Below are 26,703 nucleotides of genomic sequence, written 5' to 3'. Positions count from 1 at the left end.
TTGACTATTTATTCAAACCTGATCCACCTTTATATCTCCACATAAAATTCACTCATCTAATAGTCAAGGGACTTTCAGTTTTATTGGATTTTTACTAAGCAATACATCTATTTAATAACACCTTATTAAACTTTCAGAATAAGTTCCATTATTTACATACCACGAGTTTTAGGATATAAAACCCAACATTAACGTCCACAAGTAGACTATGGATATCTTGTTCATTTTCTTACGAAACAAGATATTGAGTGAAAAGTCTCAGACCCGGAGTATCCATTTGTTCACGATAGCTAATCGAGTAGTTACTGTAAGTTATCATCAGTTTATATAATAGTTTATTTACGACGTTTTTTATGTTGATTGTACCTAATTTTGTTGACAGAATTTATTCCATCGTTCACATACATTGTACTATGAGTGGAAAAAGTCACAATGCATCACAACATATGACTGGGATAAAGCAAGCACAGTACTGAAGTATGTTTAAGGCAAGCCAACTGACTATAGTATTTCATAGTCCATGGTCGATGCCATATACATGCCTTACAATATACTTGATGTACATTGGATACTGGTCAAGATAGACATAGGTTTGGGATTCATACAAGAGACTCTGTACTTGGCCAGAACTGGAGTATCATTTGGCGGTCATGTGGACGGTTGTACCCACGTTACTTCACAGAATGGGTATGATGCTGGCTCGCTCTGAACTGCCATCGACTTATTGAGAGGTGGAGTGAGTTGAGGATGCACCACAACAATCAATTAGCGGAAATTATGGTACATTTTGTGCCAAGATGTTTGAGTATGTTGTAACTGGGTGTAATATGTCCACTTTGACCCAATCAAATATGGATTTCTTCAGACGTCAGTTTGCTGTACAAATATACATGAACAAAGCTATTTATTAGTGCATTTGTTTATCTTCAACGATGTTTGTTTTCTATGTTGGGTTTTATGTCCTGAAACTTGTGGTATGTAAACAATGAAACTTATTCTGAAAATTCAATAAGGTGTTATAGAATAGATGTATTGCTTATAAGAAATCCAATAAACCTGAAAGTCCCTTGACTATTAGATGAGTACTTGAACTTTATGCAGAGACATAAAGGTGGATCAGGTTCGAGTAAATAGTCAAAATGATCTATAGTATATGAATAAGGTTGGGTACCTTATCTAGTAACATTATTAGATACATTCTGCTCTATAGTTGTTACAAGGAGTTGTAAAATGCTACAAACGAAGTGATCCTAATTCATTCATATTGGGACACAAGGAGCGGGGTTGTTGGGGTTGATGCCCTAAAGTCTCGTCTCTTGTAGTTTGTAAACAGTTTGTACGAATGTTTGTGTTGTATCATATGATATTTACTTCACATATTGATTTTGCTCAGTTGTATGTTTTCTTTGCTTTACCACAAACCAATAAACATAAAATCCCTGATTATTTGTATGTAATTTAAGCATGTATATGGTGACATATAAGTGGATCATGTCTTGAGTGATAACCAAAATGGTCTGTAGTATATGGATATAGAAGGGAAACCTTATCCTGGTAACGTTACGGATGCGGCCCACTTTGTGGAATGGCCACAAGTGTTGTGACTTGTCACAGATGGTCTGATCCTGATCTTTCGTGTAGGGGACATGTGAGCGGGGGCGTCCTATACAAAGAGTTTGTATAAGACCTGACCATGAATTGTTAACGTCTCATTATATAACACCATTCATAACAGAGACTTCACTTCACTAGGATGACCATAGGTAACATGACCTCAATCCTGAGTGAGTTGGGAACTCCTGCTATTGAGGGCGGTCCTTTGATTTGTATGGGTGCGAATGGCTAGGTCGCCGATTCAAACCTACCATTTTGGGGATTCGTCTAATTTAAGAGTTGGGAACTCAGCTACACAAGATGGAATTCACTCCTTCCCCAAAGTAGGGGTGAGTAGATAGATAACTCCCTTAAGGGTTGATTCTAGGGCTTGAACGATGTGGTGCCACACACCTTCTCTTGGCCCAAGAGGTGTTCACACATAGTTGGACTATGTTGTATTGTTCATTAGAGGAATCAGTGGTACTTAAGGAGTGAGATGTAACTATAGGGGAAAAACGGTAAATTGGCCCAGCTGTACTTACGAGCATCTGTGAAGGGTTATCGTACTCATGATTGGTTATATCCGATGGACACATAAATATATCTATAGTAAGAAGAGTTAAACTGTTGGTCTTTAGTGGAATGCCTGACAGTTAACGGATGGTAGATCTCGTGGCTAAAGAGTTTAGTTAGCTATTCACGTACCATTGGAGTTTTGAGCCACAGGTCCATTAGGTCCCCTGGGTAGCTTAGATAAAGTCGAGAATCAGTGTTGGGTCAGTTTGAAATTTCAAATTGACAGGAAGAAGTTCGATTATATAAGATATAATTGGACTGGTTAATTATATATGATATAATTGACTAAATGTATGAGATACATTATTTTGGAGGAAGTTAGATATAAATATGATTTATATCAAGTGGAGAAGAAATTACTATAGTGGATATGTGATATCAAACTATATGGTAAAAATATAATATGATTATATTCATTAATTATTAAATTGGTTAGTTATATGATAATTGGCCAAAAACCTCTCCTCGGATGTGCGTTAGTGGGAGAATCCGAAGTCGGTTATTGTAACCGAAGAATAAAATGAAAATTTGTTTCATTTTGGAAAATAGTTCAAAAATTCGCGATCGGTGTGAAAACGTAACGATCGCCTAGCTTCAGAGCCTATACGATAGTTGCTCATCGCCTAAACGATCGCACGCTTGTCCCTAAACGATCGCATAGCTTTCCTAAACGATCGCATAGTGTGCCGCATTTTCTAAACGATCGTCTACCATTTATTAAACGATCACTTAGTAAAACCTACACGATCGTGTAGCTTCTTCTAAACGATAAGCACACAGCTATACGACAGCTCTTTCTCTCCCACTTGCTTATCGTTTACATGATTTGTTTTTTCTCCAACCTCTACCAAATTCACAAAGACCACACTTTGGATTCTCACTTTGAGAATACCAAGGGCTTCATTTGGTGGTGTCGTCCCCGCTGTTGTTCACTTGTTCATGACTATTCGTGCTGCTGTCGTTCATGCTGCTGTAGCTATCTGGTTTGCTAGGCGATAGGGTTCGCATAAAGGTTCTTCCGCTGCTTCTGAGTTCGACGTTTGAAGAGGGTCTTCAACTGGTATGAGAACTCTTTCCCTTGTATTTTAGTGTTCAAAGCATGCCATTAATTAGTGTGAATTGCATAACTTTTGATAGAATGTGTGTATGGTAATTTCGTCACAATGAAATCGAAAAGATCCGAACGTGCTCATGGATGCTCTTCATTAAGAGTTCCTTCAAGGGTGTCCTTGTGCAAAAGGGTTTGTACAAGATCGGACTACAAAATTAGTCACTCTTACTTTATAACACTATTTACTATTTAAGTCTGACTATTTTAAAGTGATGACCTAGGTAACTTGACCTTAATCCTGAGCTAACTATGAACTCTTGCTTATTTGGAATTATCCTTAGTACATAGGTGAGGGTTGGCTCAACAGCACTGACTCAATAAACCTCCCATTTCAGGGGTAAGATCGGATAGATAGCTGGGGACATAGAGTGTAAGATGAAATTCACTTCTACCCGCTTTTAGGGATAGTAGAGAGGTTGTTCCTTTAAGTGCTGATTCTGGTCTTGAACAAGGGACCCCGCCCTCTCATTGACCCGAGAGGGACTCAATTTTTTTTATTAGATCACAAAACAATTGTTCATTAGGGGATTAGTGAGAACTTAAGAAACAAGAGATAATTTGGGGGGTAAAGCAGAGATTCGACCCGACCGTTACTACGAATAACCTGTGACAAGTTGACTTACTATTCATGGTTATATCGAGTGGACTTAATATATCTACAGTGAGGGAGTTCAACTATGGGCTTTAAGGGAGTGACCCATTAATTAACGAATGAGTGTTAGATCGATAGCCGATTAATCTCGGATCGTTGGGGCCCATGATCTATAGGTCCACGAGGTCCCCCTACCAGCTCGAAAATGGATTGGCTTTAGAGTAGCGTGATAAGTTAATTTGAAACGTTCAAATTAGAACCAAACGAAATTGGAGAATATATATTTAAATATATGAAGATATATCTGTGTAAAATTAATTTAATATTGGATATTAAATTAATTAGAATTATTTAAATTGTTTAAATAATTATTTATTAATTTATTAGAAAATTAATTTATGAAATTAATTTATAAAATTAATAAATTTTGATTTTAGAAATAAAACATGATTTTAAAATCAAAATTGGATTTTGGAAATAGAGAATTACACAAAAAGGAAAAATGGGAATTTTCAACTTCATCTTCAACTTGCTCACAAAGAACCCATTATCTTCAACCTTCAATTACTCCAAGCATGAGCTGCATCCCATACAGCAGACCTCTTTGCATGATAGTCTGCAATATATTGAAGATATTAGAGTGAAGTTGATGTGATTGCAACCGATTGAATTTGTCTAAAAATTCGGGTAGAAGAAGATGTTATTCTGAGCATTCTCCAAGTTCCCTTTGATTCCAGCTTATTTTGAGTCCCACAACTCAATCTAGAGCACCAAGAGAATAGTAGGGAAGATCTTGTGGTGGTCTGCACAAAGATTTGGAGGAATTAGCAGCTGAAAATCAAGATTTCAACGGTTCTTCGAAGGTATGTCATGAAACCCATTAAATTCTATTTGAGCATGTTTTCTTTTCTGCCAAAATTAATGAATTAGAGTGCTTATCGATCCTCATGATTTTCACTACGTACTGCTACCAATCCAACATTATACGCCCTCTTTTGATACTTCGCTTGAGATAATTAAATATTATACTATCGCATTAGTTTAATGACAAGATGTTTCATCGTAAAATAACCCAGTCAAATTTCAACATAAATTGGATTCACGTCGTTGTCAATGGTTGTCAGCAAGTTACTCGATTGTGGACACACATACTACACCTAGTACATTTGTGAATCTGAGTGACCTCTCCTGCAGACGTTATTCTTATCTCCTGACGGCGACCAACTTAAGCAAAACGTATCAGTGGCAATATCTGGATGTCTTCGTAATAATCCCCTCAAGGCCATTCTGAAATAGAGCCTACAGGGAAAATAGGTTCTGTATATGATCTGTAAATAGCCTAAATGTTGTAATAAGGGGAGCAAAGTGTGTATGGATCAATGTTCTGGTAACGAGCTGCTGCAATCGCATGGGAGCATGAAATGTCGTAATAATCGAAATCCTTGCACATACATGTACGCACATTCAAGTCAACAACTTCACTAAGGTGATTATCAACGACTTCAAAAATGTGTTGATCAATCAACCTCACAAAATGCCTTCTAGATCTATACTCTACTGTTGCCATTTTTGCCTCCGCATAATCTGAAAGAATCATTTGACGATTCGATGTGTAGGTCATTCGTGATGAAACCAGTCTTGCAATAGACCCCTTATGGGATCAAGAAATTTAGGTATTGGCAATGTTCTAGCGTCTTTCAATATAGTGTTCAAACTCTCAGTCGCATTTGTAGTCATTTGATTGAACCTTCGTTCACATTGAAATGTTCTAACCCACTTTTCAAATCCAATCTCCTCCAAGTATTGGCCCACTCCTCTGATTGGGATAATTTTGGCTCAATGTACTTGAAAAGTAGTCTCACAGGGTGATTTTGCAGTTAGAAAGAAATCGAGGAGGGAATTTTTTTTCCCTCAAAATGCTTGAGTAGGTTTAGACTTATATGATGAATGTAGAAACAATGGAAGGCATAAGGAAATACTTTACCGATTGCTTTGCATATTCTTGCTTTACGTTTCGATACAATGACAAGTTTAGATATAGCCCTAACTGCCTCCTTAACTTGCTAAAAGAACCATGTCCAAGCCTTTTCCATTTCACCATCCACAACAAAAAATGCAACTGAATATATTTGACCATTCTCATCTATCGAATTCATGCTTAACACGACACCCTTAAACTTAACCCCGTAAGTGTGTCCTGTCAACAACCAAAACACGCCTTATGTAGTTTAAGAAGCCTCGTACTGATGGACCCAAAGTCATGAATACGTACTTGAAGTATCTATCATCCTGAAGCTTTAATTTGTAAATAGTGTTGAGGTTCGTTATCTTCAAAGCTTCCCTATAAACATGTAACTAGCCAAAAGACTCCTTCGGCCTACCTTAGACCATTACTTACGCCTTTTCTCTAAACTGCAAATCTTTCGTATAACTAATGTTGACACCATATCCCTCCCGCATATCCTACATGATATCCTTCGGCCTGTACGTCCTACCAATGTTCGTGAACTTGAACTTAATCAAATGACCAACTAACTTGCTTCTAGCTTGACGGTGGTCGTGATCCATTAATTACTGTGAGCATGTATGGACATCTTGATACCTTGTTATTTGGAACAACTCCGAATCCTTAAGCTTTCAAGCCTAAATCCTTTATGACAAACATCATGCCTACATTCAACAATCGGTAGTGATTTTGTGGATTTGTCAACCCTATGTTTAAAATTTTGATGTATAGCGAAGAGGGACAATAAGAATGAAAGTTCTCCCTTTGAAAGATATATCTACCCTACCTTAATGTTAATGTCCTCGCTCTCAAACATCTGACCTGACACAATTATTGCCACTTCAGGACATGCACTCAGAGGTTCCGCATTAGTACTTCCCACGTACAGGTTGGTATCTTCGCATTGATGGTTATTACACTTACCCTTGATTCAAATGTCCCTCTCATCCTCTTCATTCAGATCATCAGACTTATCACCCATCATCCAATTCCTCTGGTAATTCCCATCTGTAGTATGAATTGTCTTCAACTATGTTCTCCTCTCCTACACCATGGTCAAAAACCCCTTCAACACGTACATTTTCATCTTCTATCTCATTCTCCTCACTTACATTATGCCCAAACCCCCGTCTGCACAACTAATATCCTCCTAACCATACATTGAGGATGATGAACCATTATCCTTGGGATTGTATGGATAAACAAAGAAACTGTCATCGAATAGGTTATATGGGGCAACATTATTATCTAGAGAGGTTAGTGATGTAGCATAGTCTAATGGATAATTTTGTTCAAAGGAAGGTTATGTAGGATAATAAAGGGGTGGATATTCTTGGGCTAAATTGTATGGAAAGCTTGGTTGGTATGAGCGACTGGGTTCTTTAAGTCATTGTCGCCATATATAGGTTTGGATTTTGTTGATTAATAGATAGGGGGCCTACATGCATCCTCATCATTTAAAAAGAACCTAAGTTCTTGATCATTTCATATCAAATACGTAGGACCAAAATTTTATAGACATCTTAGGGTGGGATCATGGTTTTTTGGGTCAATCCAACTTAGATTATACAACTCCAACAAGAAATCCTATAAGAAAACTCACCTCTTACATCCAAACTCCCTAGATTACCGCCTGCTTAATCTCGTTCATCCTCATTCCAAATACCACCATAGCAAACAAACATGCGAGGCATTCTGCAAGTGAAGATAAAATTTACTGGCTAGAAGAAAATGTATAAATAAATATTAAAAAAAAAACTCAGGAGAAAGTTGACTTTACGAGAGAGTTGACCTGGTCAACTTCACGAGAAAGTTGACTTGGTCAACTTCACGAGACAACTCGATTGGTTCAACTACATGAGACAAAAGTTGAACAAAATAATTGTCTCGTAAAGTTGGACAAAGTCATCTTCACGAAAAAGACAACTTCACAAGACATCTGCTTTGAACTTCACAAGACAAATCGCAGAACACTATCAATAACTTTCCCACGTTCAATCATGTTCTAGTACTTTTTATCTTTCAATTTTCTCTCCACTTTTTCTCCTAAAACGTAACAATTCTCCTTTATAAAGTATACACGTGAAAACTTTCTTTAAAAAGTAATTTTTTGGCTCCATTTTCATGACTTTCTGAAGAAAAAAAAAAAAACTACTTTTCAACATACCTATCTCTTTTGGAACTCTAAAAAAGAAAAGAAATTGTTCCTTTGAACTTGGGACCCTCTGAAAAGGATTATTCCTCTGAAGTTGGGATCCTCACCTCGCGTAAATATTTCAATTATTCAAAACAAAATGTGAAATTGAAGACTGAAGTTTCTATTTTAAGATATTTGAGTTAGGTAAGTTAGGTGATTTCATATTCAAGATAATTAAATGACCATTTATTGAGGGGGGGAAATTTTCCTTTTATGTGGTGGGTCTCTCCATTTAAAGTTTGAAACCTTGGAAAAAGGGTTAAAAAGTAGATTTTGAAGATGAAGTTACTTTTGAATGGGAAAAAGTTTTTGGATCAAAATTGATAATTAATATTTGTCCCACTTTTTGAAAATGAAGTTTTTCTTCTTCTTTTTTCTTTTTTTTTTTTTTTTTTTTTAATCTTTTGTCGATATCAAATTTGGGTAAAATTACTAAAATGAACTTCGCACAGGCGAAATAAGCATTCTCGCTCTCTAGCTCACTTTCTCTTACAGATCGCTCTCCTCTCTCCCACATTTTCTCTCACAATTTCGCTCTCTTACTCTTGGTCTTTTGGTCTTGCTTGCTGGAGCTCGATCTTGCTCCGCAACACAAATTGAATAGAGGGAGAAAAGAAGAAGAAGATGGCTGGAGCTTCTCATTTGGACTCGCTGGAGCTGGTGCGTGATATTGTCGAAGTTGGTCGCATCGGAGAAGAAAGGCACTAGAAGAAGAAGAAAAGGAAATAAGGGTAATTTTATAAAATTTCTTGATGATGAAGTAAGCAAAAGATCAAAATTCTTACGTTTTGAAAAAGTAGAGCAAAAATCATTTTCAGCCTTGAAAATGGGTTCTTCAATCAAGTTTACTTGATGGTTTTAGTTATCCATTGTTTTTAAGTTTTAAAAATATACTTTCTAAGTATTTTTTTTTTTTTTTAAGAACATGTGTGTTTGATTCCAAAATTTTTAAAATATACATTTTTAGTCCATAGTTTTAAAGGACCAACAAAGTAAAATTTTATTTATTATTATTTTGAGATAAAATTGTGAGTTTAAAAACTCGAAATCCAATAGCATTTTAAACCAAACCCCAAGACTAAAAATATATTTTTCCTTATTGCTGATGCTAAATATTGGCCAACGGAAAGTGCACCTGACCTCCATGACAACAAACGATAAAATTATAATTTGGGGAAGACAAAACCTGCAAAACAAAGAAAAAGGACTCTGTTGCTTAAATCAGGAAGAGAATTGTAGAATAGAGAAGAAGTTAGAAATTTAAGTTACCTCGTAAGGAGTCACGATAGTTTATTTATAGAGGATTTGATCTAGAGTGTTACCTTAACCCTACTAGGATTAGGACATGAGTTTTCTAATCCCTAGCAAGTTAGGATCAAATCTCATATTATTTTATATTGTTTTATATTATCTTCTATTGTCTTATATTATCTTGATTTTCTGGCTTTATTTTGCTAGGCTAAAAGCTATTCCTCAACATTATCTCACACTTCTAAGTTTGGCTTTGAGGACTAACTTCCTACTAGTCGTGTGTGTTGATGAAAAATTATGAGTATTGTTTTAGTCTTCATTGCTTCTTTGGTTGTCCTATTCTTCTCATTATATGTCGTATCAATTCTATCATATCGGTATAACTATATCGAACTTGGCTCCTCCAAGATCATTCTCGGATCCTCGCCATGCTTGGAATATCTGTCCAAATTTTTTTTTGAAGACCCAACTAGATTCTTGGCGTGCATCCCCGCAATTAAGTAGCATTAAGGACAAAAATTTGTGTCATGATCATTCTTTTCTCGAAGGAGCATAGACACACGAGCTTGCCTTTACATCAATCAGGGATCATTCCCCTCTTCTTGTGACAGGCCTAACCGAAAGTGTTGATTAGATTGTCATTGTATCTAACAAGTTTTCTAGTTTTCATCCTCCTGCACTTAAGTGGAGTTAACCTGCCTGTCTTATGAGATGGGCTTCAACAAATGTCTTTTAGTCCAACTTGAGTTGGTCCTCAGATTTTGGACTTTAATTTGGTTAATTAACTGTGGGATGACCAACCCCCAATTTTTCACTAAATATCCTTATTAAGAAAATTGTTTGAGTTCCAATTGGGTTCCTAATAACAAATTTTCCTTTTAGTGAATAATTGAACCTCCAGCTAACTTATTATATAAGAAAGTTGCATTGATATTTCAATTAATCAATAATCTATGATTTATGCAAATTGACTATTGACTTAAATATAGCATCAAACTAAAACTTGTCTCGTGTTTTGTAATTTTTGTAGAGATTTGCAAACTAGTTGAGGCTTCATAATATCACTTTTAATTGTAATTGCTCAACTTCTTGTAACTTCTAATCGTTTTGCTAAAATGCATTGTACACGGTCTTGAATCTTTTCCATCTAATTGCTTTATTAATTTCTTCTCATATCTACTTGTTACTCTTACCATTACTTTGCTCAAAGTTGTGATCTTCAAACTTGATAATATGTGAAGTTACTTCTCAACATACTGATGACATGTGGTTAGGAAATCGTGGACGATTAAACCTTAAATCGTGGATTAGATACACGATTTACCAGACTCGATACTTGTAGACCCGGTCCACCATTTCACAACTCTATGTTTGTCAATACTTTCAAATCAACCAAAAATCATTTAAAAAAAAAGTTCCAAACTTTGCTTCTGCAGATATTGCATAAGAAAACCTTTCCTGATTCCTTTCGAAAGTTACAGCATGGCCTGAGGTGTGAAAAATCTTTATGGGATAATATTGAAATCCTTTGAGCTACCTGCCATTCAATTGAATTATAGTAATTTTGTAGCCTTTTTATCTTCGAAGTGCACAAATCTATAATTGCTTTCATTTTTGTCACTGAGTTGTTTGAAGATGTACTGTTCCAATCCGGTCTTAGAGAATTTGCAGTAATGTACCAAACCGTTGAACACCATAATATCGGTAATGAGGTGTTGACACCATCTTTCACCAATTTCTTTTCATTAAAAATGGAAGACTTGTTCGCCAACACAATGACATTGAATTTTGTAGCTCAACAACTTTCTCTCCAAAGTTGAAGAAAAATCGTGGAAGGAGGTTGAGATTTAATGGTTCTTTAAAGAATTTGGGTAAAAAAAGAATTGTATACTCCAAAATAATTTGAACCACAATCAATTTTCGTGTGAGTACAATACGTTTGTTGAAAATCCTTCTCAGAATTTCTTATCTCGAAATTCATAGTTTAAAATTGCTTCAATCTTGTCTAGACTTAACAATTGACAACTCCTGGACCTTCGTCATTTAAGCAATTCATCTTACAGATCGATATTGTTTTTGTACTCTTCTTGAAGCACATTGATCACCGCTTGCCGATGTTTGAAAATTGCCGTTGTCTCTGCCCAAAGCTTTTCGCTGCCGATCGCTACTGCTCAAAATCGCCGCTGGTGTCCCACTGTCATCGCGGTTGCTCGTTTCCTACCACTACTTGTCGTTCGAAACCACCACCATCGCCGCTTTGGTCTGATCGAAGCTCATCACTTGCTGATGTTGCCACCCGCTGCCGCTCACCGCTCACTTCTGATGTTGCTCGGAGATGCTATTCGAAACTGTCCGCCGTCGCCTGCTTGAAGTTATCGTTTGGAACTCTCCGTTATCACCTGCTCGGAGTCGCTCTTGTCGTTTGGAATCGCTTGGGATTGGGCTGCCGTCGTTGCCGCCCAAAGATCTTACTGGTCGCTGTACCCGCGCGTGAAAGAAGAGTGAAAAAGAGATTTTAATTTTTTAATTTATTTTCTTTTATTTTCTTCTTTTTGATAGATCAAGCTATAATCCAAATTTCTTTCCCTATTCTTATTAGGCTTTTGATGGATCAAAGCCCCCATTTCTTTATAAACTTCTTTCCTTTGCTATAATCCAATTTTCTTCTTCTTAGCCTAGGACACAAGGATTTAATTCACCCATAACTTTCTTTCATTTTTGTCATAAGGGGATTTGATTCTCCCATGGTTTCCATCATCGAAATTTCTTCTTTAATTGGACTGTGACAATTATATAGCCTCAATTTTCTTATTCTGGCAAAGATTCGATTTTCTTATTTTTGCAAAGATCCTTGGAAGAGACCTACAAAATAAAGAAAAAAGGTTCCTAGTGCTCCGATACCTAAATCAGTAAGAGAGTTGTAGAATAAATAAGAAGTCAAAAGTTTAAGTTAAAGTCATGATGGTCTATTTATAAAGGATTTGATCTAGAGTTTTATCTTAATCCCACTAGGGTTAGGATATGAATTTTATAATCCTTAGTGAGTTAGGATCAAATCTCATATTATTTTATATTATCTTCGATTATCTTGATTTTCTGGCTTGATTTTGCTAGGCCAAAATCTACTCCTCAACACTTATTATTTATTTATGACATAAATGAATATTAAACAAAAACTAAATACTTTTAAATTACTTTGAGTTATAATAAGGTTGTTTTAAATATAAAAAAATGAACCAATTTATTTACAAATATTAGAAAATGTCATTGATACTAGACCGTGACATTTTACCAAATTTAAAAATATTTTTCGCAGTTGTATCATTTATATTATAACTACTAAATTTCACTAATTTGCTATTTTTCCTTTTACATAATTTTCACACATTTCTTAAATGAGATTATCGAGGAGAATCCTATTTTGTCAACCTCTTCAAATAATTGGAACTTTCTAAGTGAAGTGTCTATTGAGAGAATTTAGTCCAACGCAAGTGGTTACAAGACAAGACAATATATCTTTTGATGTACGAGAACAACATACACATTAAAATAAAAACAATTGTGAAAGTAGTGTTTATAAACTTAGGTCTCATTTGATAATCATTTTGTTTTTTAAAATCAAGACTATAGACATTACTTCCACCTCAAAATTTCTTTATTTGTTATCCATTTTTACTAATAGTTTAGAAAATCAAGCTAAAATATGAAAATTTAAAAAAAATAACTTTTATTTTATTTTTTTTGAAATATGACTAAAATTTCAACCATGATTTAATTTTGGAAAACAAAAAACAAGAAAACAGAATGGTGGGGAAATGAGTCGGGCCAGATAGCAAAAACTCCATATTTCTATTCTTCTCCTCATATTCTCAAGAAGCGTGTCCAGAAGAAATTTTCTGTACTCAAAAACTTTAAAGCCTTCAAAGAACTGTGGAAGTGAAGTCCACAACACAAAACCCATTGCTCTCATAAATTCAAGCTAAACGAAGAATGAAATTTAGGGCTCCGCAGAGGATTTTCATAGTGCCTTCAACAACCAGCCACCTGAATTCTGTTCGTAATCACAGTCGAAGCTTCACTTCCGTTTTCAAAAGGATTCAAACGTCCCTACAAGCTCGAGCTTCTGTCGGCGGTGGAAATGGCAGTTCTTCTCAAGGTAATTGTTGTAACTAATGTAGTTCCAGATTATATGATCGATTGTATTTTGTTTAATTTGACTTTAGATTAAGCATTCGAAGAGTTTGTGCAGGCGATTCCTATTTGGTGCCTGGTGCGACAGTGGCTACCTTACTAATGCTCGGTGCACTTCATGCTCGTCGGCTATATGATGATAAGAAGGTATCTATAATCCATAAGATAGGACGAATACTGTTAGTGTTAGTCTTTAGAACGATTTATTCATTCAGGAAAGAAATTGGTGGAGTTCTTATGTGGTTCTCCTTCTTAGTTTATGATATTAGTTTGTTTCTTTTCATGTGTTTTGTAAAACAATTACCTATCTCCTGATATTGATTTTCTGCTGGGTGACTTCGTTTATTGTTGAACTATTTATTGGTCTCAGGAGCAAGATAGCTAGGATGAGTTAAGTTTCTTTTTTGGAAGAACCAATTTGTGTCTTGTAATATATGGAGATTGATTGTTTTACAGTTTCAGAAGTGAATCTCTGTATCTTTGTTCAGGTTGAAGAGGCACGGGAGAGAGGCATAGAGCCCGAGTTCAAGTCGGATATTAAAGTACAAGATTTAGACAGAGATAAAAGATGTTGAAGATTTCATTTTTTTTGGGTGAAATTTTGTTGGTAGCCACGTAGTTCCTCATTTAGTTTGAATTGTCTCCTTCCAATTGCAGGCAACGTTTTTGAGATTGATACCTTTACGTTTAGTTTCAAGATGTTGGGGTCACATAGCTAATGTGGTGAGTAACCTTCCAGTTCTTTAGCTGGAAAATATTGTCATTTTCTGGTTTTCTTTTTTGAGTTTGAAAATATTCCTATGATATGATCAAGGTAGACTTATTTTTCTGGATAATTCTATACCCACTGCAACAGTAATTCGTATTTATCTCATTAGCGTTAAACTTATGGGGATCCCTTACTTTCAAACTCATTTCATCTGTGTAAGGCTTACATTTGGCCCCTTCAATTATCTCATTACTAAAATTACCAGGAAAAAGTTTCCTCCATGTGGATGGAGGGGAAAATAGAGTAAAAACTAAGACGACATACTTTTACCATTTCACCCATATTTGAGTAATATCTGTAAAGAAATCACATTTCTTTGACATTAATGCTATGTTTTTCCTATAAAGAAGTATAAATAGTCTCCATATATATATATATATATATATATTTTTTTTTTTTTCTCTCTACTGTTGTAGTGCTGACATTGTATGTGATGTTATGTTGGTTTGGTTTAGGAACTTCCTGTCTGGCTGCGTCCATATGTGCATAGGGCATGGGCTCGAGCATTTCATTCAAGTATATGATTATTCACCATATTACTTTTAGTCCTTTATTTTTATTGAATTGGATTTTTGTTTGTCATGTTCAGTATTTTGGATTTACATGGTGGGTATATATACTTCGACTGAAATGAAAAGGATTAAAGTTATTATCTGTTTTATGTTACAGATTTAGAAGAAGTAGCTCTTCCTCTGGATGAATATGCTTCACTACGTGAGTTCTTTGTGCGCTCCTTAAAGGAGGGTTGCAGGCCCATTGACCCTGATTTACAATGCCTGGTAACTGGTAACCAGCATCTTGAACATTTAAATAATCCTCAAAAAGTTTCATTCTCGAGAACTACATTTGAAATGTATGACCTGCTAATTGTCACTAGGTTAGTCCGGTGGATGGTACAGTTTTAAGATTTGGGGAACTAAAAGGAGCAGGGGCAATGATTGAGCAAGTTAAAGGGTTTTCATATTCAGTCGCTGCTCTTCTTGGTGCTGGCTCTTTACTTCCCATGATGGCGGCAGGGGATAGCAATGAAGAGGGCAATGGACAAGAAAATAGTTCTGCTGATAATCGGAAAAGGTCATGGTGGAAAATTTCGCTGGCTTATCCTAAAGTTCTGGACCCTGTCTCGACATGGTACAGAAATACTGAAGTCCTTTGATACTCATTGGCCGGTCTTTATTGATGTGTTGTCATGGGATGCAAAAAATTATTGCTGCAAAACAAATATGATTTGAGAAAAAGAAACATTTTCTTTGATCAATTTCTTAAGTAGCCTCCCTCCCCCAACATCCCTTCTGGGATTTCAGTTTGCTATGCATTTTATATCTAAAGCTATGAGATGTAATTTGCCAACTCTTATAACATGGTGCCTACTGTTATCTCATATGAAAATGTGAATGTTCAGTTCCTGCTGGGAGCATATGGTCAAATTCCTTTATTGGAAAATGAAAGTAAGGAAGACGAAAACTAATTTGCAAAAAAAAGGGAGGGGAGGGGGGTGAGTGGGAGGAAAAACATTTTATTTATGAACAATATTTTCCAGTTAATGATTGCATTGTAATTGAATTCCTCTTCACTATCCTTTTGTTCTCCTTAGTATTAGTTGACGTAATCTTCTCTGGAAAGTGACGTTCTCCAAGATTCATTATGATGTTTTGCCACATGACAATTAAGTGATTTACATCTTAAATTCTCATTACAGCCCAGTGAAAGGCCTTTTCTACTGTGTAATATACTTGAAGCCTGGAGATTATCATCGAATACACGCACCAGTTGACTGGCAGGTCCTTGTTCGGCGCCACTTTTCTGGTAGTTGTCTTATTGGAAAGTTGTTTACATTTTGAATAACAAATGATGATTCTCAGTTGTGTTGACTTTTGACCTTACTATCTAGACCTGGTTCTCTCCTTCGTTTCTCTTAATGAAAGTTGGTTTTCTCTCAGAAAAGAGAAGGTTTTTATTCATCAACCATCTCGTTTCACTTTCCTACTATAATTTTCAGGTCACCTATTTCCTGTGAATGAGCGCGCTGTTAGAACAATAAAGAACTTATATGTTGAGAATGAAAGGGTACTTGTCCCTTCTCTGTCTCTTTCCTTTCAAGTGGGTGAACATATCTAGAGCTGCTTGGTTTATTTACTAGTCTGTGTAGTAATGCAAATTGCTTTATTTGCTTCAAATATGCAAAACCAAATTCCTAAGGTACCTAATTTCCTCAAGAAAATTGTGTGAATTGTCTAGAAATTTTTAGAAGTTGCGATCCAAAATATGTTTTTCACAGGCATTAGCCCTTTTAGTTATCACTGGCAATGTTGCAGGTTGTGCTTGAAGGGCTATGGCAGGAAGGATTTATGGCAATTGCTGCTATTGGGGCAACAAATATTGGATCTATCGAGGTAACCCTGCTTCCCCTCGGAGCTGATAAGCTATAAACTCTGAACTCTATTATATCGAAACCTGACGAAAATGGTTTGGGAAGCTGAAAAGACATAATGTGAGGAGCAGTTTTCCTTTCTATTGGTTTTCGCTTAGTAAACTATCGTTGTAAGATGATATGTTTGTAGTGGATATGCGACATGGGTGATCAATATCCTTATCTTCAAGGCCGTATGGCAATGCTCATATGAGTTGATGTGCTTAAAGGCATGTTTGGATTGATTAGAGGAAAAAATGTTTTTCAAAAAATTTATTTTTATTTAAACTCTTCAAATAAAAATTGTTTAAAATATACATTTAGAGTGTTTTTCAACCTTTTTCAAAATAACTTATTTTCAAAATTAAACACTTGAAAAGTTAAATCAACTACACCCCAAGTGTCATTGCTTAACTTGAATGTTACAGGTTCTCATTGAGCCAGAGCTACGGACAAACAAACCAAAGAGAAGAAAGTCACTCCATTCAGATCCTCCGGAGGAAAGGGTATATGAACCTGAAGGCGGGGGGATATTGCTGAAAAAGGGGGATGAGGTTATCTATGTTCTATGTCTTCTGATTTTGAAATATTTCTCTAAATTTGCGACATGTTTGAGAATGATTTTAAAATGTTAAAATCTTTATGTTATGTTCAAATCACTCCAAAACTTGCTTTTGATTAAAATTGAAGATATGCTTTAGAGTGATTTTGAATGAAAAATGATTTATTATTGATCTCTCCTAACAAACCAAAGCTTTTGCGTACTGATTTAATTAGTTCTTTGGTTACTTTGGGGTGTGGCAAATGCTTGCAGATGGCGGCTTTCAACATGGGATCAACGGTGGTACTGATCTTCCAAGCTCCTGTTTCTAATGTACACGAAAATGGAGACTCCAAATCAGAATTCAAGTTTTCTATTAAACGTGGAGACAGAATCCGTGCTGGAGAAGCACTGGGAAGGTGGAAATAATTCTTTACAAGACTTGACTGGAAATACTTCTTTGCCTATTTACATTATTTATATACAGTACTCTGATACAATTTTAACGACAAATCTACCAATATGAGTTGCTCCTTTCATTCTCTTAATTCTATTACTCCAATCTTTCTATAAACAATCATTTCTGCACCCTGTGATAATGGTTTGGATATTGATAGGAAAGAGAGACTTAACTTTAAGGACCAACAAATAGTACTTTCACGGCTCTGTGTTCGTATCTTCATAAATACTGAATGCGGGTTATCAACAGTAATCACACATAATTCCTTCAACGATACAAAATGACGAAATACAGTTGTATGACATTGATTTCAAAGAAAAACGATGATGAAATGCATCGCCTTAAGGTCAATAATTGGACCAGAATCGTCAGCTTACACAGATTTGAAATCTCAATGCATTTACATTACCCTATGAATAGCATCATCCTCCATTAGCCGAGAGCCCAAAACTGAAATGGATGCGTCTCTTTCTCTATGCAGCTAAATCAAAACTTTGGTCCTGAAATTTCAAATTTCAGATTTCCCGTTAGTGTTGTTCAGCATAAAGCAACAATGTACTGCAAAAGGATCGAACTCTAACTTGATCCTATCTATAATTTGCTTACAAGTTCTTGTCTTACACTGCCCTACTTTAAACTAGAATTTAGTCCTTTCATTAAACTTATCGAAAGTTATGAATACGAATCATGTAACTTTTACGTGGACAGCTCTCAATTGGCATGTATAGGATAGGGATATCTTAGTCCTAGAGGTTGAAAGAATTATGGAATAATGTACCTACGTCCAACACACAGGAGAATCTTCTTCCCTAAAAAATCCAAAATGATGCTCCTCCTTAAAGAAAAGAGAGAAGTATATGTTTATGGGATAGGAAATAATGCCTACATTAATTACACATGCATCATGTATCTACAGTTTCCAACAACGTTCGACTCAGAAACTAAAAAAGGGCTACAAGGACTAAGATGTCATCAGGAAAAAAAAAATGAGTTCAAGGGAAATAGACCAAGTAAAAAGAATTATACATTTCAGCCTAAAAATAGAGATAAAGAAAAGCGTGTTAAGATTCATCATAAAAGCACAGTTAACACTTGAGATATCATATCACATATCACATATTTCAAATTGAATGCTCTAATCTACTCTCCACAACCACTTTTTAACACTGGCTCTCCCACACCATGTCTTTCCCACACTATGTCTCTCCATCCATTACCAGCCACCTTTTAACATTGCCTTTCCATCACAAGCACAACGCTAATAATAGAAGTACAAGCAGATGATAAACTCATGCAGCAAAGGGGAGAGAGGAGGATATTGCGAGGTTGAAGGAAAGGAGAAATGATCTGTTTGAGTTTTTTAAATAAGAAATGAAACTTTTCAATGAAAAAATGAAAAAAGAGTAATGCTCAAAAGATGCTCGATACAAACTCCTCAAGGGAGTAACTAAAAACAAACAATGCAAAATAATTGCAAAGATTGTTAAGACAAAGTGAAGGCATCCAAGTTTAAATTAACACCTAACAAAGAAAAAATAGCAAGAGACTTGGAGGGAGCACCAAGGAGGCTTTCAGTTTAGCAAATTCACACAATCAAACCAAGAAAGGCATTCTGTAAGTTGAATGACTAAATGCGTCCACTGAAACTTTCAAACCTTCAACATGTGCCAACTCAAATTATGTCTAAAAAACAAATGCAAATTCACAATATCTTGGTCATCCAAATACTAATCAGTTACTCATCCAAATACTAATCAGTTGCCCAAATCACCCTCCCTCTACCTCTATCCAGAGCACTCGTTTATATTTTTTTAGATAAGAAACATTTCATTGAATGAATGAAATAAGGGGAGCCCCAAAGCACCTATAGGTGATAACAATAGAGATTTCCAATTGGAAAGCAAATAAGAAAGACTAAAATGCTTAAAAGGTTGTCTAGTTTTACACCAGTACAGAGTTATTATAGATAGAACCAAATCCACGAAACTATCGAAAACAGAAAAAGAGTCTAAAAAAAAAACGTCTATTGCGTTTGCCCATAAAGTCCAAAAGAAAGCTCGTACAATAGCCAACCAAACAGTTTCCTTTGGTCCAAGAAAAAGTTGTCTCACTACCAGAGATGCAAGAATGTCAAAAATATTATTTGGACAGGCCAACGACCGACCAAAGGCTTCCAAAATAATATCCGGAACACTTGTTTAGGATCACGTTCATTTGCCAGATTTTTGATATTTCCACGAGCAGTTCAAGAAGAGAGCCTAAACAAAAGGAACTATCGAGCTAAGAAAACAAGGAGCTCCTACGCAAGAGCCAAATATTTTGCTTTCCTATACTCTGCATAATCATTCTTTTCTCAATAACCCTAAGAGATAAATTCAGCGCAAAACAAGAAATTCCCTAAACCTTTAAGACAAAAATACGACCAAAACCTCATGTGGGAATTTACAGGTGTATTCAGACCGCAAAATCCTAATAACTAACGCTAGAAGAAATAAATCCTCAATTCCAATTTCCTCCTGTAAAACGAGCTCCAAAAGTCCATAAATCGGGCTAACGAACAATTAAAGAACAAATCCAATTTCATATAACACACCTGGAAGACCATGATTTCTAGTCGTAAACAGATCACAGGAATGATTAAATTAGAAAGAAGTAATAAACTAATAAGAAAAGTAAATTTCATAGGCACACCTACGTCTGTTTGGAGTAAGAAGAAGAAGAAGAAGGTCCACGCTTATTCCGGAGCAGCATGTATCCAAGGGGCAATACGACGCCGATCATCATTATAACAGCCCCAATTATGTATCGGAGTGGACTGGGCGGTTCCACTTCAATGAACGTACTGAACTGCGAAGAACGCAATCAAGTTTCCCGGATCAGAAATTCAGGATTTCCATTGCATAAGAAAACGAAATTTAAACAAAAAGAAGAACCCTAGAATTTGAGAATTCAATTGATTTACTGTTCTACGAGATCTGGATCTTAAAGTTGAAGAAACTTACCGGCATCTGTTGATCGGAGAACGAGAGGATCGCAGAAGGTGGAAGCCGGAGATTTGAGTGGAGGAAGAACGGCAACCGGCTAATTCACTTCATTTCTGATTTCTGTTTTGTGTTCTAATTTTTTAAAATTGAATTTACAAACATTTCTTTTCTTTTTGAAATAAATTTACAAACTATTTAGACAATTTTTCTTTTTATCTATATTTTTAGATATTAGTGAAGTGAATCGAATTTAAAAAGTTATGAAACATAAAAATTAAAAAGCAAAGTGTCATTAACATGAATATAATATACAACCTTTTTTTTAAAAAAAAAACAATATATAAAGGAAAATTTTCATTTAGACTTGTACCGGTGAAGTTTAGTAGTTATATCAGTTTACACTCTTTTTTAGATTTAATTGGAAAATATTGTGCAGGACCTTTAATTTTTTTTAAATTAAACCTCTAATTCGTTATAAGTAAATGGATTTAAAACTTTTATTATAATTATATTTGAAAATATTTAATGCATTCAATTCTTACACGTTATTATGGGTCATTTGGACCAATAAATAAATCTAGGATAAAGTAAAACTATGGGACTTTCCTTATCTTAAACGGACTCAAGATTGGTAGGAAATCGATTTAGGTGAGTTCATTTGAAATGTGAAAAGAGAGAATAGGCTGTAAGGCCCAATAAGCCCATCTCACCTCAGAGGCTGAGGCCAAGATCAACATATTCGGGAATGTGTAGTGCATAACAAAAAATTGACGTCCAAATTGAAAAATAGCAACAAAATAAAACTTTTGATTTATAGCAAAGTGACGTCAACTTGATTCGTGTATTAACACATTTTTTCTAGTCATGCCCTCACGATTGAAGTTGTGTGTGAGATGTTCGTAACATATTTTCTACTAGAGATTCCTTTCTTTTTGGGTCGATTGTTTCATATATTTATAAAGTGATCATATATTGTCACACCCTGCCCTAGACCACCCTCCGAGCCTGGGAGAGGGCATGATTGACAGCAGTTATCAACCCTTTGGTTGACACTTACTGCCTAATAACTCTTGCGGAAATAACTCTGATACCAATGTACAAATTTAACAACCAACTGATTAAGTAGGCCCATTTTATATTACAACAATGTAACATTTATACAACTGAAAGACTTAACAACAAAGTTACAACAACAACTGTAAAACCCTCCGGAAGTGTAACTGTGGCATGTGGCAGGCCTTGACCATAGCAGCATCCTGGAACTCCCCACCTTTCCGCTACCTGGGGGGGGGATATAAGAAAACATTTTGAAGAGTGTGAGCTACTAAGACCAGTGAGTGGTATATTTTTTTTATAAACGAAACCTTGACTTATCAAAAATAAACTTTTGGGGAAAGCAACATGCAGTCAACAACACATTAATACCATTTCAAAGTCATTTCCTCAGCCAAGCCGCTGAATCATTTCCTGTTAACGGTCAACTACTGTCAACCCAACAATACAACAACAATTTTATGGAAACTTTCCCTATACCCCATTTTTCCACCAATGTGCACATCGACCATTTCTTTCCCGCTAGTTATGCTTAGGTAACTTGGCCACATTTTTCCGTCGGTCGTCACTGACTATCATTTCCCGCCGACCATATTTTTCCGCCAAGTACCCTTTTCAAGCATAGTAACCATATCCTGGGTATAATTCTAGTTTCCATCACAATATAACATGCAATATCACGACAATCACAACAGAAATCATGCATCCCTACTCATGCACATTTGACATTACCCTCTACGTACAAGGCTCATATATACATATACATACATAAATCAAAACAACACATAGTAACCACTCACCGTCGGCAAATCCTCCTAACGCAATTTACTTGTAAATATCTCCCATACTCAAACAAAATATGAATCTGTGCAGCACCTCCTTCAAATTCCTTGCCTCCACCACCAACGACAACTTTCCCACTAAATGCTTACTCTCTACTTAGGATTTTTACTACTGAAATTGTTTGGAATGAGTTTAACCTTCATGGCGAGGCCTCCTATTTATAGCCATTCCCAGCCTATTTCCTCACGACAACTCACCATACAAATGGCTCTTCCTTAGGCTGCCCACGCTAACTCTGGCTAGCCGAGCTTTGAGTTGTCTAATTCTGAGTTTGCCAACCAAAATTATCTTAATTTGCATATAATCTCAACCGTACACCACCTACTTAAGTTGATAAAAATCTTCCTGCATGCAATCTCCTTTTGCCACTTCATCTGCTTAATTTCTGTTTTATTTATCCAAATTACTAATGAACACATCCAATTCTCTTCAAATGCGTCCATCTGTCCCAATCTCGCTAGTTTCGCTCTCGTGGCTCTCGCTTTCTCCAACTTTCTCGCTCAAACCATTGCTCTCTCCCATTCTCTCACTCTTTCCACTCTCGCTCTCTCCCATTCTCTCGCTCAAACTGCTCTCTCCAATCTCGCTCTCTCCCACTTTCTCGCTCTCTCTAATCTCGCTCTCGCTGATCTCGCTCTCAACGATCTTGCTCTCAGTGATCTCGCTAATCTCGCTCTTAGCTACTGCAAGTGTCGTTTACCTCTGTGCAATTATTACACGATCGCCTACCTCATCGTGTCGCGCTGCTCATCTATTAGACAATTGTCTACCCAGTGCCTTGCACACAACATTTCACTTTCTCTGCTCTTGCTCATGCATACCCAACGCATGAGCAAATCTTGGCAATGCCTTTTGCCAAAACTTCGGCCAATCATGCGTTCATCCCTACGAACGCAGGTCGTCTTTCTTCTCATCTTATGCGTTAATGTCTCTTAATGCATGGTTCATTTTTTACTTTACACTTAGGCAAATTTCACTACAATTTCATCAATTAAAACTCAACTTAAATTACTCAAGGAAAATCTACTAAACACTTAGAAATTTCCTTCCCTTTAATATAGGATTTAACTTTCACTTAGTTAATTCCTTTTAACACCTGCTTAAGTAGGAAAAATGGAAATCCAGGTTTCACATTTACTTCCCCCTTAAGAAAATTTCGTCCTCGAAATTTACTCGAACTAACTCTGGTTTAAGGTTTCACAACAACCACTGTTGTAACCTCTTATAGTCTTGTCTATTATCACGCTTCTACTGCGCTACTCTGATATCAATTCCTTAATTTGTCCAACGATACCTCACCTAGCCATCTCTAAGCTAGATGTTGAACCCAATTATCTACAACATAAACATTTCTATCTCAAATACTAAATGAGAATAACTTAAATTCACACTTACCTTCCTCGGTAGGTCTTTAGGTAGCGTTGTGAGTTCCAGCTCCAGTTGCCTGCTAGGTCATGCCACTTCCGCCATTCCTCTTAGTCTCACTTTGACTAACTCTAATTTTGGCTTCAATGTGCTTGGTCCTAGCATGGAACACAGGATTGTTCGCAAGAGCCCCAACATTAATTTTATCGCACCAGATGATAGGTTTGTGGGGAGGTGACTGCTAAATTTCAACTAGGAGTTGTTGAAGCCAAATAATTTCTAAGATGTGTGAGCAAGTGCACGATACTTAGACTCCATGCTGGACCATGCGATTGCTGTCTGTTTTTTTGAGGACCACGACACAAGATTGTTGCTCATAAAAAAAAAAAAAATAAAAAATAAGCAGCCACAGATTTCCTATCATCGATATGAATGTATACTAAGTCTCCTGTATACTAGGTTTCCTTTGGAGAGTCTTTAAGCTTTGGTTAATTTAGTTAGGCCCTATTCTTAAGGTGTTAATACAACATTTATACCCTTGTATAGTTCTTTGTAAACACACACTTGATAAATACATCTTTCACATGGTATCAGAGTCTTGTTAGCTAGTTTCTTCCTCTTGTTCTCTGTCATTGTTGGCGTCTGGTCATCAGCCAACCACCCAGAACCCCTCTCCGACGTAAAGAAGAACCACCTAGATCCTCTGTCCAAAGCCACTATGAAAAACTCAATCCTCGATCCCCACTGTGAAAAACTCGATCCTCGATCTTATAGCCTCTGTGAAATACTCGATCCTCAACCCCTACTGTGCAGAACTCGACCTCTTGATCCTCAGTTCAAAACTCAATTGAACTCGATCCTCGATTGTCGGTCTAGAACTCGACCCCCGATCCTTGGTCTAGAACTTGATCCTCGATCAAACTCGATCCACGACTCCCAGTCCAGAACTCGATCCTCGATCAAACTCGATCCTTGATCCCTTCAGCCAAGCGGATGAACTCTATCCTCGATTCCTCAGAATTTGATCCTTGATCCCTTCAGCCAAGCCACCAAGCCGCCAAGCCTCCCTTGTTGTCCTTAGTTTTCTTCTCCTTCCAAGCTGCCAAGCCATATGGAAAAGGATCATGGATTTCACCCCATTAGTACTATTCTTGATGGGACAAATTACATTACTTGGGCCTATCAAATGAAGAGTTTTCTAATCGGGCGTAAATTATGGCGAATCATCACTGGTGATATTCCCCAGCCAGTTAGGATATCCACTGAGGAAGATGCTAGATTTATTGAACAGTTAGAGGATTAGGACAATAAAAACCATCAAAGCATCACTTGGATCGGAAATACATCTATACCGGCCATTCCGTTCAGCTGATGTATTTGATGATGTCAAAAGTTTGTGGGATTTCCTATCTATCTGATTTCAATCCGTTGGCTTAGCTCACTACTATCAATTGCACAACACTCTGAGTAATCTTACTCAGGAGATGGGCCAATCAGTTAATGACTACTTGGCTACCCTTCAGCCAGTCTGGACACAATTGGATCAAGCTAAAATTAGTCCTGATCACCTTTACCTTATTAAGGTTCTTATGGGACTTCGTCTAGAATATGAGTTGATTCGTGCTGCTTTGCTCCACCGTAGCCCCTTTCCGTCTCTAGATGCAGCAATTCAGGAAATCCGATTTGAAAAAAAAGCATCTTGGCATCACTTCTTTCCGGCAATCGGAGGTTGTACTTGTCAGCACTCATATGCCTAGTACTTCTAGAGCTCTTTTTTTTTTTTTTTTTTTTTTTTTTTGTAAAAACTGTAAGCTCACTGGGCATAGGTTTTTTGATTCTCCAAAAGTCGAGTGCAGCTATTGTCACAAAAGAGGTCATATTCTGGACAACTGTTCTATAAGACCACCGCGACCACTAGGACATTCCTCTAAGTCTCGATCTTTTACACCTAATCCTGGCTCTGCCTCTACTGCTACCTCTTATGTTGCCTCTGAACCTTCCCTGTCTACTTTTCAAATGAATGACTTACAAAACTTTCTTAAACAGATGATTTCATCCAATTCCTCCACGCTTGTGGTCTTCTCAGGTAATAGATGGCTTCTTAATTCCGTTTATTACAACCATATGACATCTGGTTTTTCTCTTTTGTCTACACCTACTCCTACAAAATCTCTTCCTCCCATTTATGCTGCTGATGGTAATTGCATGACCATATCCCATGTTGGCTCTGCTGACACTTCCCTGTTACAGCTTTCCAATACTTATTGTTTTATTCATTGATGATTACTCTTGGTTTACCTGGATATATTTCCTTAAACACCACTTTTCCTTATCTCAAATATATATTGATTTTGCTAACATAGTTCACATAGTTTTCTCGCCCAATCAAAGTTCTATGTACAGATAACACCTTGGAATATAAGGACTCCAGGTTCCTTTTCTTTCTCACCCAACAAAGCACTCTTGCTAACATAGTCCACACATCCTAGACTCCGTCTAGGCCCAAATTATGTCTACCTTCTATCCTATAAAGTTTTAGCGTTCTCACCTCTATATACACAATCAATTGTCTTCCTTCATCTGTTCTTCAAAATGCTTATCCATTTGAACGCTAATACGGTACTTCTCATGATTACTCTAACCTCAAGGTTTTTGGTTGTGCATGTTTTGTACTTCTTTACCCTCATTAACATACCAAATTAGAACCATTTGCTCGTCTCTGTTGCTTTATTGGCTATGAAACTGAACACAAACGTTTC

The 26,703-nt window shown here is 36.5% G+C and overlaps 2 protein-coding genes across 2 annotated transcripts; one reads left to right on the top strand and one right to left on the bottom strand.

The window, feature by feature from the left end:
• The first annotated feature begins 13,145 nt into the window (after positions 1–13,145).
• LOC120067722 (phosphatidylserine decarboxylase proenzyme 1, mitochondrial) lies at positions 13,146–17,787 on the top strand. The gene is made up of 12 exons (XM_039019278.2): positions 13,146–13,484; positions 13,578–13,666; positions 14,008–14,061; positions 14,177–14,242; positions 14,744–14,804; positions 14,958–15,067; positions 15,166–15,419; positions 15,988–16,094; positions 16,288–16,355; positions 16,604–16,681; positions 17,127–17,252; positions 17,513–17,787. Exons 1-12 carry the CDS (start codon positions 13,319–13,321, stop codon positions 17,666–17,668), a joined length of 1,335 nt encoding a protein of 444 aa, XP_038875206.1. The 5' UTR covers positions 13,146–13,318; the 3' UTR covers positions 17,669–17,787.
• An 85-nt stretch (positions 17,788–17,872) lies between these two features.
• LOC150031800 (uncharacterized) lies at positions 17,873–20,845 on the bottom strand. The gene is made up of 3 exons (XM_090308463.1): positions 20,702–20,845; positions 20,395–20,546; positions 17,873–18,199 (listed from the first exon to the last, which is right to left on the bottom strand). Exons 1-3 carry the CDS (start codon positions 20,705–20,707, stop codon positions 18,181–18,183), a joined length of 177 nt encoding a protein of 58 aa, XP_090164589.1. The 5' UTR covers positions 20,708–20,845; the 3' UTR covers positions 17,873–18,180.
• Positions 20,846–26,703: the final 5,858 nt, after the last annotated feature.

This window comes from Benincasa hispida, chromosome 12 (assembly GCF_027475165.1).
Source record: "Benincasa hispida cultivar pf3 chromosome 12, pf3_genome.v1.1, whole genome shotgun sequence".
NCBI lineage: Eukaryota > Viridiplantae > Streptophyta > Magnoliopsida > Cucurbitales > Cucurbitaceae > Benincasa > Benincasa hispida.
The sequence above is the reverse complement of the archived record's forward strand: the minus strand, read 5'-3'. Positions and strand labels throughout refer to the sequence as shown.